Source organism: Pteropus medius, unplaced genomic scaffold, assembly GCF_902729225.1.
Source record: "Pteropus medius unplaced genomic scaffold, Ma_sr-lr_union100, whole genome shotgun sequence".
NCBI classification, from domain to species: domain Eukaryota; kingdom Metazoa; phylum Chordata; class Mammalia; order Chiroptera; family Pteropodidae; genus Pteropus; species Pteropus medius.
Genome location: NW_024341894.1, coordinates 4,606,112 through 4,620,928, shown reverse-complemented (window position 1 = coordinate 4,620,928; position 14,817 = coordinate 4,606,112). Strand labels below are relative to the sequence as shown.

The following is a 14,817-nucleotide window of genomic DNA, read 5'->3' as shown; positions in this document are numbered from 1 at the left end:
TTTTCTCAGTTCTAATCTCACTAGGCCTCTCTACTATAATTGACCCTGTAGATCAGTTCATCCTTCTTGAAACTGTTCTCTAAGGTCTGTGATGACATTCTCCTGTGGCTGTGCATCCTTTATCCTTTCTTCTCTGCCCCTTAACTGCTGTTATGCCCAGGGTACCTGCCTTAGCTCGCTACTGCTCATACATACTGGCTAGGGCGATCCTGTTCACTCCGGTCATTTCAGCCTCCATTATTCAGTGGATCACTTTCAGATCTCATCCTCAGTTCAGACGTGTTCCCTAAACGTTAACCTTACGTAGACGACTGCCTGATGGACATCTCCACCTAAACACTCAAAATCCGAGACAGACTTCATTATCTTTCCCTCTAAATTGTCTCCTCCTCCTTTTCCTACCTTTGCTGAATTAGTTGTTGGCACCACTACTCACACAGTTCACCCAAGTTACAAACCTGGAAAGCATCCTGATTTCTCCTTTCCCTCATTCGCTGCATCTCTTTAGTATTCAAGTGATACCAGTTTTATTTCCTAATGTATTTCCCAGATCTGTTTCCTTATCCTTATTACTCTTGTAGTTTAGGTCCTCATCACCTCACCAGAAATTCCTAAAATGTGGTTATGATTTTCTTCTAACCTTTAATAAACTCTCACAAATATTCACGTTACAGACCAAACCCGGACCACCCAAAAAGCCGAAGACCCCTTCTGGACAATCAGCCTTAACGTATTGCTACAATTGCGGTCAAGAAGGCCATTACGGACACGTAAGTCGAAGTGGCATTTGGGCATAAAGCACTCTGTTGTTCAGGGAGTGGTTGCTAAAAGATGAACTCAAAAAGAATATACGTCTGAATGCTTACGTTTTTATAAACTAACATCCTGAAGTAGCAATATATTTTCAGCTGACTTATTTTTCCCATCCCTGCCAGAGTTGCAGATCTGTCAGAGCATGTTCCTCTAATTGTTTTAAATATATGTGAATAAGTTAGGCTAAGACAAATACAGCTTATCAAGTCAATCAGACAAGTAATAGTAATCAACAGAATGGTCACGGTTCACATGAGTGCTTACGATTACCCTTACTCTGAAACAGCCAAATCATGACTTTAGATTTTCAACATAGTTCTGCAGTATCTCCAGTTTTCTGAAGTACCATGTTCAGTTAAATCTTCATCACTCACAAGTAAACTGTGACACTCACTAGTAGAAAGACAGAGGTGCTGTATCATCAACTAGCCGGCCTCTTTGACAAATGTCCACATTCCCTATCCAGCCTGAGTTTCCCCTAACCCCAACTGCAAGGGCCAAACTCTCTGTGCTCTAGATGCTGAGATCTCAAAACAGAAAGAACTTCTTGCTGTGAGGTGGGACTGAGGCTCCTAACTAGTTGTCTCATTAAGTGTGAAACAGCAGCAGCTCACTCCAGAGACAGGCTGCAATAAGAATAGACTCGGAGCCCATACATCTGGGAATCCTAAGGTAGAGGGAGAAAGTCAGTGACACAAGCAGGAGAGAATGCCTATAGAGAACTGCATTCCCAGTCTCCAGGTAGACTCATAACAGTCTAGAAACCAAAATAACCTAATATCCAATCAGATCTGACGACAGGAGGTAGACAGCATACAACGGTAGAGAGTCCTCAAAATGGATAGGGGTGTGAGCGGTAGGAGGGGGTGGTATCACAGGTCACATCTTGAATTCTGACCGTGGCATTTCACTTGTGCAGACTTCAGGGCTGGAGCTCTACAGTGTGGTGAGAGAGAAAGGCTGAGAAAAAGTGCTGGACAGAGTCCATCAACAGATCAGATTTATCTTCCACATTGTGGCAGTAAGACTGTGGAGTAAAGGGGAAGAAAGCTAGGACGAAGTTCTGATCCTCATTTCTACTTTTTGCTCTGCTACTGATTTAACCATGTGATTTGAACGACCCACTTTTTCTCTCAGATCTCCAGTTGCTTTATCTCCAAAGCAAAGAAGTTGTAGAGAAAGATCTCTCGCCACTGACGTTTGGCTGCTGCATTCAATGTGATCAAATCCATAGTGTGGTAGTAAAGATGGAGAGACCCCACCATGTACCTGCTGCCCTTCTATAGAACTCACATTGAAAACCTAGTTAGAGAATACTTTTTTTTTTTTTTTTTACAAAACTATCATTTCGAGATCTTTTACTGCTCTCTACATTCCTTCTTGTTGCCAAAATTCAGATGTAGCCAATACTGTTTAGGGAACATACTCACATAAGCAGTCCACTGCCACGCAAATCACATAGATGTACGGTTTATGCTTGCTTGCCTCTTTAGAGCAGAGGGGTATAATTTTAGCATTTATGTTTGTTCAGTTAAAGAAAAACAATTATAGTTGAACACATACGGCTTATTAGTCACTCCTGTTAATGTAGATAGGAAATATATTAAAAGCATTTGGAATTTATCCCTGAAATCTAGAGTTAGATCATTTTTAAATTATAATAAAGCAAATTTGGCAGCCTCATTGCTGCCATAGATGAAGAACTCTAGATTATCCACACTAATGAAGAAGATCAGTGGTGTGGCTAATCCAGAATAGTAGATAAATTATATAGCCAACTATCCATTGTCTGTGCTAATGGAGGGGACCAGCGATGTGGATAATCAAAATACAATTTACATTTAGCTTTGGAAAATATTTACAATACTGTATAGCTCTGTATAGTCACATCAGTCTAGACTATACAGGATCCAAAAAGGAGACTATGCAGGTCACTAAAGATGTCCGAGGACCGCTCCCCTTCAGTTTCAGAAATTCAGCTCTATTGATGTTATTGAATAGCTTCTTCGTGTGAAAGATACTGTGAAGTGAATGTGGCATCATCCTTCCCTAACTCTACTCACTCCCTAATTGGGGAGGCAGGAACAGTCTCAGGCAGCTCCACAGGAGATAAATTGCTGCAGGAACTGATGGTCACTGTATAGTGAGACTACTTCAGGAGGATGTGAAAGGTTGAGTGGGAGCCTGGCAGTATGTCAGGATCTCTAGTACCTTGTGTAGTTGTAATTTGCTCTTGGTATTTTATGGTTAGAATCTGTCTTAGTCCATTCAGGCTGCTCTAAACAAACTACCATAGACTGGGTGGCTTATAAACAAGATACATTTATTTTTCACAGTTCTGGAGTCTGGGAAGCCCAAGATCATGGTTCCCACAGATTCGGTGTCTGGTGAGGGCCTACTTCCCCATAGAGGGCACTTTCTTGCTCTGTTCTCACATGGTAGAAGCATCCAGAGAGCTCTGTAGAGTCTCTTTTATAAGAGCATTAATCCTGTTCATCAGAGCTCCACCCTCATGACCTAATCACTTCCTAAAGACTCCATTAGGGGTTCAAGTTCCAACATAAGAATTTTGGGGGGACACAAACATCCAGACCATAGCAGAATCTTAGAACCAGGTCCTTCATGAATATCCTTTCTTCTAGGAACTTGGAGCCACCATGGATAGCGGTTTATAGGAACAATTCTTTATGTTACCATATAGGTTTGCCTTATAACTTTCAAACTGCATAATATCCAGAAAGTCAACAACAGAATAAATCCAAAGACAGCTGAAAGAAGAAAATGATAAAGATAAGAACCAAAATTACTGAAATAGAAAGCAAAATTAGTAGCATCAACATAACCAAAAGCATAAAGGTAAAGTTAGATCTGATAATACAGATTAAATAATTCTCTAGAAAATATAAATTAATCAAAATGACTGAAAAACAAACCTACATGAACCAGTACCACTAAAGAAATTGAATTAGTAATCATAATAATCCCCAATGAAATACACCAGACCCAGATAGTTTTATAGTCAAGTTTTACTGAACCTTTGTTCAGAAACATAAACTAAGAAAACACTACTCCACTTATTCTGTGAAGCTATTATAACCTAAAGCCATCGCAAAATATTTACAGAATAATAACATTTTTATGAAGTCTGAACACTTCAAACTCACATTATTACTTATTGGAATATTCATTAGCAGTAAGAGTACAAAAACATGTAAGGATGGGAGACACCAACTTTAAGACAATGGCAACTTCTGGAATGGAAAAGTTACAAACGATTTCAGTTATATTGATAATGCTTTAATTCTTAGAGAAGAAAACTGAAGTAAATTAAGGTAAAATGTTATGATTTGATAAAGCTAAATGGTAGGTACAGATTTCCATTACTTTATTTTCAGTACTTAAGTGTATATTTAGAATGACTCATCATTTTTTGAGCTCAGCAAATGGCGTTCCTAAGTGTATGTATGTACCAGCTTGGTCAGATATCTTAGAATTACAAATCAAGTATTTAATGTCAAAATTATGATAAATCAGATAAACTTTATGCAGATCTTTCATATACTTTCTTGCTAAGAGGTGTTCTAATTTTTCTTTAATACCTACCTAAGAAATAATAAACACTTATAAACAAATTTTAGGCCAGATGACAAAAGACAGAAATGGAAAAGTTCCAAAGGGAAACCTCTATCAAAGAAAATATAGCATTTGGTTTCAGACATGCAGAATGGGTGTGTGTCACAGATCCTAATAAACAAAGCCTGCTATATGGGGTGTGATTCAGGCCAACTATGTGGCTGTGGGAGCTGCCAGCTCACGGAGGGCCAGAGCCACGAGAGTAAGGAGCTGTCCAAGGCTGATGAAGAACAGAGTGACCTCATCTTGAGTGAGGAAGCAAAAAGAAGAGAGGGTACCTTTGGGGTGTGTCAGAATCACCTAGGAGCATTTTCAAACTAGATACAACCCACCACCACCCTGCTCCCCACCATAAGAATCAACTGCCCTCGTGAGCAGTAAAAATTGAGTTAAAATAACTTACAAACCACTTGTGTGGAGGGAAAAGAGCAGAGGGCTAAAAATGTATACCCACGTGCAGGGTGTGAACGTGAAGAGAAAAAGAGGAGAAGCACCTGATGGAAGGCTGTTGAAGAGACAGACAAGCAAAGGTCTAATACAGCATAAGACCAAACAAAATAAACCCTCTAACAGATTTGAAGCATGTGCAGTGGGGACCCACCCACCCCCAGACATTGCTGTTACCTCTGACTCAGGGCGGGTTTGGCAGAGAAGATTGAAAAGAGATAAGGGTTTCATAGGTAAAGAAGTAAGGGAAGAAAATCCAGGTCTGAAAGAATAGCATGTAAACATGATTGGGTGTTGGGCTGGGTGAGCCTCCTAGAGTCCCAGCAAGACCACATCCTGCAGCCGCAGGGTGAGTATCGGTGACGTGGGGCTCATCTGCGATTGCAGTGGTCCAGGATCTTGTAAAAAGGTTGTCTGGACAGTGTGTCCTCGTGACTTCCTAATTTCACATACAATTTGCAGGAATGTGCAGAAAGGCGGATGTTTAACCAGACCTTTCCAACATCTCCATTCATCTACTACTATGATGACAAATATGAAATTCGGGAGCGAGAACAGAGAATTAAACGGAAAGTAAAAGGTATGTTATTAGACTGCTTGTTAGATCACCTTTGCAGTAGTTCCTAAATTTATTATTTTTTTTGCAATGTCTTTGCCTGCTTTGAGGGTCATTGGTCAGCACAGAAAGTCTTTTTAATAATCACCATAGAAACTGGAACTTTCTTGATCTCCAGAAATTGAATAACCACTTCAGAAATGTTGTGTTATAATCTGTTCACAATAAACATTTTTCTAACATAATGATCCCATTTTAGAAAATAGCCGGAAAATACTTCTATCCATATATGTACAGAGTTCTTAAAGGCTCCTTTGAGATTTTTCTATTTGACTAGTGATTATTTTTTCCCTTTGTCTATCTCTAGTATTTTTCATGGAAAGAAAGGTTTTCTCTGCTAGATGATTCCTGGTAATTCCTGGAGCTTCCCAGGAAGTCATTTTTTTATCGGCCATGATTAACAAGCAGAGCTCCAGGTCCACAGTCACCCTCTGTGCTTTCTTTATTTACTGTTGCTAAAATAAAGTCCTTTCTCACCAAATTATGTAATAATATAAGCCTGTTTTCACTATTTCTGTTCTGTCTTGAAATATACTTCAAGATGGTTTACCAAATTAGTTTTCTTGCTTTCAGGACAAAATAGTTCTCTGTTTTTCAAGTTAACTTATACGTTGTTGATTCTTCTGGCCTTTTTGTTATTCTTTTCCAGGCTTTTTTAAAAAAGATTAAAAGGAAATGCACCAAAATGTCATCTCTGGATTAAAGGATTATGGGTGCTTCTGTTTTATTTTCTTTATACTTTTCTGTATTCTCCAAGTGTTCTGTAATGAGTGTTTATAAGTCTTATAATCAGAGAAAAAAACTTTTTTTTTAACCTGTTATATTGGCAGCTCTGTGGCACAGATCCACTTTGAGGTTTGCTATGATCCATTGGAATTTTTATTTTATCCTGAAGGCTTTAAGGAATTACTTATTTTTGTTCTATATTCTAGAATTCATCTTTTTGTCCCCTAAATATACTACTTTGTACTTCGTTTTATTTGGGGTGAGGGGCACTTCTTTAATCCTTGAAGTTTCTATTGACATATTAGTTGTCATCCTTCACTGTAACCTTGTCCCCCACCTACCCTATCCAGAATCACTACCATCAGACGTTTGTAGTAAGAGTGCCAAGTCCTGACAAAATATACCATCAGATCTGGCCCCGAAACCTCTGAGATACACATGGTTGTACACATGTGCACACCAACTCTCCAAGCCAGCGATCTCTGCTCTAGAAAAATAATCTGTCCAGTCTGGCATCCACTTGTAAGTACTGTGGCCAGATTTTATCTGCAGAGAGTTATTGAAATGTCTTTTGAGACTGTCAGAAGGACATTTTATGCATCTTGCTTCACCTTGTTGTCGTGGGCTTGAGTTGGTCAGACATGACTTTTCTTCACATAGCTAAGATGATTACTGCTCTCATGGGTCCTCATCTGCATCGTTTCATCTAGTTAAATTGTACCAAACAGAATAAATATCATTGGACTTCTGGATGTTACCATTTTTAGCACTCAGAAATATAGAGCCACAACCATACAATTTTTAGGGAGTGATTTTTACCTTAGTAAGGACTCTTTAGAATGTCATATCATTAATGCCTTTAAATGTCTGACTTCCCTCTCTGCTAAGTTACTTACAGACCTGTGAAAGCTCTGCATGGACTGTCTAGCTACAGAATATGCAGAAATACTTTTATATTTTCCAGAACTCCAGAAAAATGGAGATTTTCCAAGGCAATTCAAGAGGCCTCATATGGAAGCAGCAAATCAGAGGTCCCACCATGATGCGAAGAAGAGCCAGGCCTCATGGAAGAACAACAGGTTGCCTCAAGAAAAGCAAGAAACCCAAAGAGGAACCATGAGCAGGAGCAGCAGAGAGCGTGATAAGCACAGGAAGGCCAGCAGGTGTGACGACATGGACGAGGACTTTCCTAGGGGCCCCAAAATCCACTCTCTTCCTGGCACTTTCAAAATCCAGAGGCCTCACAAGTCCTTTCAGCACTCACATCACCACAAACCAAGAGAAGATAAGCTGCCCAAAGACGGCAAGCGGGGCAAGCAGGGCAGGCATAGGAAGAAGGAGAGCTGCTTGGATGAGGATTACAATGATAACCTATTCCTTATTAAGCAGAGGAAAAAAAAGTCTAAACTGTGAGACAGCTTCCGATTTGTCTTTGCAGTGCCTGTCTGGTCCTCATGTCTACGACATCCTGGCAATATTTTCATTAACTATGAGTAAAGCGAGTGTTGTTGGTTTTTGGTTTTTTAATCTCAGCCATACCTAGAGCTGCTGAACAAAGACCGTTGGAGATCTGTTCTCTGTGTCTAAGAGGTTAGTAGGTAAGAAAACAGAAGGATAAACTTGTACTTCCCCTGTTCCAGTCTGTCATTTTTACTCAGAATCCTAGGAATAGAAAGAATTAATCTTTTCAAGAGAATTTTTGAAAATACTTTGAAAACCTAAAAGCTCATCAAATGTAATTCATCTGCAGTGTGAATATGTAAATTAAATCCTTGCAGAAATTAACGCTGCTATGAAACATTCATTGATCTTTTTCAGCGTTATTTTTTTTTTTAACATTGGAAAGAATAATAGCTATAAATCTAAATCCAGCTTTTCCCGCTTCAGAAGCCCCAACGAGACAGGGAATCGGGTAAAATACAGGTAAGGATTCCATCCAGTGTAAATGTCACAAGATGGTTTTCTTGAAACAAGTGAAAAAGAGTCATCAAAAATTTTAACATAATCGCGAATCGTTTTTTACCATTTTTACAGCCACACTTCAGAAGACTGTCACTCAACTATGTGGAGATGAATTGTTTTAAAAATTGTTTTGTTTTCATGGGTTTTTTAACTGCCACAAAACTATACCGAAATTTTGTACTTGTGAATCTTTTTGTATTTATCAAAGCCTAATGTTAGAATAAAAATAAAATGTCTGAAATAGAGTAAATAAATGTGTCTGTTATGTAAAAAAAAACAATGAGAGTGTGGGTGACAAAGGGCATACTTAGGCTGGACGAGTGACTAACATTATTAAATCTCCGTAAACTGGGGTGAAATGCCCTTGTTGCCCAAGCACAAGTTCTGTGACAGAATGAAATGAGATGGAATCAGTTATCTAGCACAGTTTTATAGTTTTGGATTCTTAAATTTGTACTTTACTCTTCGTGAAGTACACAAACTGCTGTATGTCTGGTAGGATTAGCTCTCTTATCTTTTGGGGGAAAAGAGAATCTCTCCTCTCAAATCTACTTTCATATAAATGGTAGGTCCAATTCTTCAGTCCACACCTTCCCTGTGGCTGCCCAGCTTTCAGCTAAGTGTAAGAGGTCGTGGTGTGTTGGTGCCTGGCTTCCTGACATTGGCCGGGATTGTTTTGACCCTAAGGTCAGTGATCAGTCTTTCAACATCCTGCTAAAAGTACCAGCTGGCTTCATAGAGTGGTACGCCTTGAGATAATAGGCATCATTTCCTCAGTAGGACCTGGGGCAAGTGTGGCTTATTCTTGATGTGGTATGACTGGCATTCCTTCTAATGGGAGGGCATCTGCTTTAGGGGCGGAAATGGGATTGCCATTCTCTAGCGTCTTTTATACATAGAAGATCATTTGGAGCAGGGAAGAAAAGAAGCTCCTTTTCTCTTTGTTTCTGTACATTCTTTTATTTTTCCTCCCCAGTTTTATTGTTTTATTAGGCAAACATTTTGTTCTGGGGTGTAATTTACCCTTCAGGTCCACATATTTATATGCAGATAGGAAAGTGGCTGAGCTGTTTCACTTGCAGGCATTAGGATGGTAAAAAAAAGACCAAGCACAGAGGAGCCTCTGCTCCATTTCTTCTTCATGGCCCTTGGCACCTGGCTCACACAGCTAGTGTTTAGTTAGTTAAAGTTAGTCTATGCACACACTTAACTTTCTGTACAAGAATAGGGACTTTAAAATACAGAGAGATTTCACAATCAAATAAGACTTTAAATGAATAAATACAATTAAGAGAAGACAAGCAGATATCACAAACAGTAAGGATCTGTGTAATTGCTGGGATTGAGAAGACTCTAAATGTCTTTTGCCTTTGGCCCCACTTGGATTAGAAGCAGCCCGAGTGGCCCCTTTCCTGGATTCTAGCTTGGTTCACATTTGACATTCTTGGAATAGAGCAGAGAGAAAGCATCTCCCATTCTGTCAATGGAAAGCCTTGCTTTTGTAGACCATGCTATTATTATTTCAGAATCATGCTGTTAATAGTGTCTGTTATTGGCTCTTTATTTTTATGTTACACAGGGAGTATATATTTATTTTAAGGGGGAAAAGTTTTTTAAAACATATAAATTATACCTGATTCTAAAGATATGGTTAAAAATGTTAGTGTCTATCCTTCCAGATGCTTTTCTATACATGTACACACTGTTTTTGTAATCTGTTTTTCCACTTAATAGTGAAATTCTTTCCGATCAAATATATATCTACATCATTATTTGTAATGCCTACACGATATCCTTTAATATAGCTATAACATAATATAATCATCTCCCTGTTGTTTCTAATTGTAATTATTTTTTTAAAAAATCCTCTACACACATCATATCTTCTCCAGTTATTTCATTGTGATAAAATAGAACTTACGGGTCAAAAAACATACATGTATTTCATGCAAGTTTTAATACATCTTGCCAAATTATATCCTTGACAGTGTATGAGCATTTTCATCTCCTGACTCCCACAAGAATATGGAATATTTCCATTTCTTTTTCTCTTTGCCATTCTGATGGGCAAAGAAACATTATTTGTTGGTGCAGGAGTGAAAAGGTTGATGTGGGCTGTGTTTGTGTAAGGAGAGATAGGGTTAACCATATGTCAATAATGTGTTGATAAGAGATGAGAGAAACTTCTCGTAGGAAACAACTGAAAATTCTTCTGCCAACAAAAGATTACATACAAATAAGAAAGCTTATAATTCCTTCATAGTTATCTTGATCCCTTGGTCTTACCATCTTTGTTTTTCAAATGCTGAGGTTGAGAAACCCTAATTGAAACCCCAACCCGTTTCCAAAAGGAACTTTCACTAGGGGTGAGGGGTAAATTTCAGGTTGCCTTCCACATCTGACAGGACGTAGCCTCATCTTATAAGGCTTAGACTTTCATCAGACTGTGCTGGTGTTTGAGAGTTGGGTGGGACATCCGTCTGTCCGAAATAAGGACCACTACTTCCATGGCATGAAGATCGGCAGACCGTTTGGACCCCTTTGGGGAGAGACAGGTCCACTGCAGACAACCAGCTGAGATGGATATTACTTACTAGTATAACCAGGAAGCATGGATAATGCTAGAGCACCAGGCTGGGTGTTAGCTCTGTGGAGATAAATACAGAAAAGTGGTGTGAGAACAAAGGGAGTCAGCTCGGGGGATAGGGGCAAGTTGGGGACTATCTAATGGGACATTCGATTGGTCAAAAATGGCGATAGGATGTGGGAGCCATCACCAGGACCCAAGTTCAGCACAGGCCCTTAGGGTTTGGGCTTAACATTTCAAAGAAGTGCCATCCAAGACATGTTTTATTATGCATGCCATGCAAAGAATAATTTCACATGATGAAGCTGTTTTACAGTTCTATCTAGAGAGAACAATTTAAGTTACTGGTATGTTTAATGTATATTTAATGTACGCATTCTAACCCATTGTACCTACCCATTCTAACAATTGCGAAATAGATCACTTCTTACAGTGATTTAGTAGGAAGCGTTTCCAATAAAACCCAGTAAGGGAGTGGGGAAGTGAGACAGGGATGAGAAGGAATCCAAACCGGCTGCCTTATCAAGTCAAGTCCCACAGCGGGTAGCTTACAGACGCCCCAAAGAGCCCTAGAGACGGTCTAAGCCACACCTCAAAGTTGCCCTGATCAGGGGCAACAGAGTGTGTGTGTGTACCTTGTTTTGTTTTAAGTCAGTCATTGTTTATGAGCTGCCCGCAGGAGCCTTTCCCAGTGGACTCTGGCTGTCTATGCACCCAAGCAAAGTGGGTTTGGTAAAGTAGAGGACAGCCCTCTCCCTGACAGAGACACGGGGATATGAATAAAACACTAACATCTCTGCTACAACCATTATCTCAGAACAGTTCTTTCCACCGTAGAATACTTGGCAGTCATACACCAAAACGTTTTTTTACGTTATTTTTGAGTGCAGAAAATACAACTCATTTTGATGTACTATATCTAACCACTTCCTCAGTAAGAGTTTTATCAGCTTGTTACCCATATATATGACAGTGAAACATGAAAGAGTTCAGAATATCAAATATATTGCAACATTTATCATAGTCATCATCAAAAGTAATTTTGGGAATTTCTGCTTCCAGCCAAGGTTGGACTACCAGGCCAGATTTACCCTCCAACCTGAAACAATGTAAAAAGTAACATAAAGCAGTTTTCAACACGTGGAGCATCAGACAAGGGAGGACAGTGAACTGTGAGAGATGGCAAACAAGTGAGGTGTGCCCTCTGCTTGCACCAGCCGACTGCTTGGAGTTTCCTGGTTGTGGAGCAGGAAGAGGAAACCCAGGAAGAGACTTCGTGGTCTGCTTAAGTTGAGGAAACAGTCAGAAAAGTCAAAGTGGCTAGAGTTTGCAGAGAGCTGCACAGAGAACCCAAAGATCTGCAGGGTGTCCTCCTGGAGTCTTCAGCTAAGTGAGTACTGGTCAGTGCTTATGTGTGAGGAAACCACCTAAAAGGATTAGAGGGAACTATTTCTGGAGCTCACACAGGGCCAGCAGTAGTTTCTTTTCTCACCAGTCAGTGTGGAAAAACCCCATAGTTGTAACATTTACAGCGGTCCCCAACCTTTCTGGCACCAGGAACCGGTGCTCCTATGAGAATCTAATGCCTGATGATCTGAGGTGGAGCTGAGGCGGTGATGCTAACGCTGGGAAGCAGCTGCAAATACAGATGAAGCTTCACTCGCCTGCTGCTCACCTCCAGCTGTGTGGCCCAGTTCCTAACAGGCCACTTACTGGTAGCAGTGCACAGCCCGGGGTTGGGGCCCCCTGGACTAGAGTACTCAGAAGAGTTTTTACCTCAGTAATGGGGACAAGTTAGCCTTGGTGTAAACTCTTCTCAGTTCTGCCTAACTAGCTTAAAAGCAAGACCCGAAGGAGTTATTCTGTTTCCAAATATCTTAACCAGTTCCAGGAACACAGCTCAAGACCAGTTATAGGAATACAAAAATGTGCAGCACCCAGTAAAGTACAGTTCACAACGGAATACTACGAAGGTGCAAATTAATCGAGAGTGACAGCAGATCCATGGTTGCCCGGGGGTGGGGATGGTGAGGAGAGGTGAGAAACATTACTAAGGGTCCGTGGAATATGAATATTTCTTGTTGGGGTTGATGAACACGTTATTTTGATTATGATGGTTTCACAGGTGTATTCATATGTCAGAAAAGTCCAATTTCATTTGTAATCTACTGGAAACATTTTAATGTTTTTTCACTGAATTGGGAATATTCTGAAAAAAATCGAGTGAGGCTAAAGATCAGTAAGTAGTCCACAGGCCATCCTGTTTCGCTTCCTCCTTTGCCCATGTGGGGCCAAGAAGACTGATTACAAGGCAGGTATCCCACTGTAGGGGCTTAGGGGAAGGCACTGGCCGACCTCGCAGGCCCAAGCAGTAGGAAGTGTGTTTAAGAAGCATGCTGGTGAGAACCCACTGCACCAGCACCGGGGAACCATGGCCCACCTACTTGTGTCCAGCTTCCCAGCCTAATGTTCAAAACCTCTCCACCTCGCCTTCTGCAGTTCTTCACTCCTCTTCCTCCTATGCCCTTCACACTCACAGAGACCTTCATGACCACCCTAGGCAACACTAACCCTTCTCTCCTTAGTATTCCTACGGTCTGAGTTGATTTGGTCAACAAATATTTTCCCTGGACCATTTTTATGCCAGGTAGTCTTCTTGCTTAAGGTTTACTTTATTAAGAGAAATCTCAAACCTCAAGAGCTAACAAGCAATTGAAGAGACAAACACAAAAATGAAGACTTTGTCATGTATGTAAGGAGTGCAGGGATCAATATGGATTGTCCTGCCAGTAAAAAGGTCAAGGGGGGGCTAGGCAGGACCTCTAATGCCCAGGACTTCTGATGGATCTTCCTAACAGGATAAAAAGCTTCTAGGTTAACAAAAGGGGAAGAGCCCTTTAAGGAGAAGCAACCATGTCAGTAAAGGCATGGAGATAAACAGCAAGGGCGCACCCCGTATTTGTTCCCTGAGGCTGTGGTAACAAATCACCACAAACTAGATGGCTTAAAACAACAGAAATTTGTTCTTAGAGTTCCGGAGACCAGAAGTCCAAAATCAAGATGTTAGCAGAGTCGGTTCCTTCTTAATGGTCCGAGGGAGAATCCATTCCTTGCTTCTCTCCTAGACTGGTGTCCATTGGCAGTCCTTGGCATTTTGGCTTATAGATGCTCAACTCCCATCTCTGCCTCCATCTTCTCTCTGTATATTCTTGCTTGAGGTTGGCTTTAGGACCCACACCAAAACCAAGATAGTCTCATTCCAAGATCCTTATTTACATCTGCAAAGACCCTATTTTCAAATAAGTTCACATTTATGGTTACTGGAGATTATTAAGACTTGAATATCCATCTTTTGGAGGAACATTCTGCAACGCACTACACACTCCAAGACCCGTAAGAAGAATTGCTTTTACCAAGTTGCACTTGGGTTTTATTCTCTGAGCTTAAATTGGGGCATGCAGTATTTCATCTGTTATTTTCTCCTGTTTGAATTTCCATTCTGATTTATACTTTGCTCAAGACTATTGTAATTATTCATAATTCGTCCTTATGTCATAACTCAATTGCTTTTGCGAAATATATGTTGAGCGAATAAATGAACTGAAAGCATCTTTCAGGTTTGGGAGCGGCAGCTCCTTACAGATCTTTACCAAAGGAGTTGCAGGGTACCGATGGGTCAAGAAGGCAGCCTGCAGCTCACTGAAGGGGGACTGAGCAGCCAGAGAGAACGTATGTCTCTTTCTAAACAGGGAAGAGGAGAGAAGGTATGTCTCTTTTTAAACCCTTGGCTATGAAAGGTGAATGGGACAGAGGACTGGCTGGAGTCAGGTCACTTTTGACAGAAGGTGCTACAAAAGAAGAAGATGATAGAGAAGTGAAGAAAACTCAGCAGCACTCGAGGAGGAATGGATGGATCGATCCAGAGAGAGGCATGAAAGGGATTGAAGGCAGGTATGCAGACAGGTGAGCAAGGTGAGGAAATGGTATCCTCAGAGCTTTCCTTTTGATGGAGAAGCTTTTCCAAGGATAAGGA

At 40.5% G+C, this 14,817-nt stretch overlaps 1 protein-coding gene across 4 annotated transcripts in view; it reads left to right on the top strand.

Annotated features, from left to right (window-relative positions):
* ZCCHC7 (zinc finger CCHC-type containing 7) overlaps positions 1–9,969 on the top strand; it is a 193,817-nt gene extending 183,848 nt beyond the window's left edge. For all 4 annotated transcript variants that reach the window (XM_039856605.1, XM_039856578.1, XM_039856588.1 and 1 more), the window contains 3 exons: positions 675–770; positions 5,356–5,473; positions 7,200–9,969. In XM_039856605.1, the coding sequence (XP_039712539.1) occupies positions 675–770; positions 5,356–5,473; positions 7,200–7,648 (663 nt within the window). In that variant the 3' untranslated portion in view covers positions 7,649–9,969. The remainder of the gene's footprint in view (positions 1–674; positions 771–5,355; positions 5,474–7,199) is intronic.
* Positions 9,970–14,817: the final 4,848 nt, after the last annotated feature.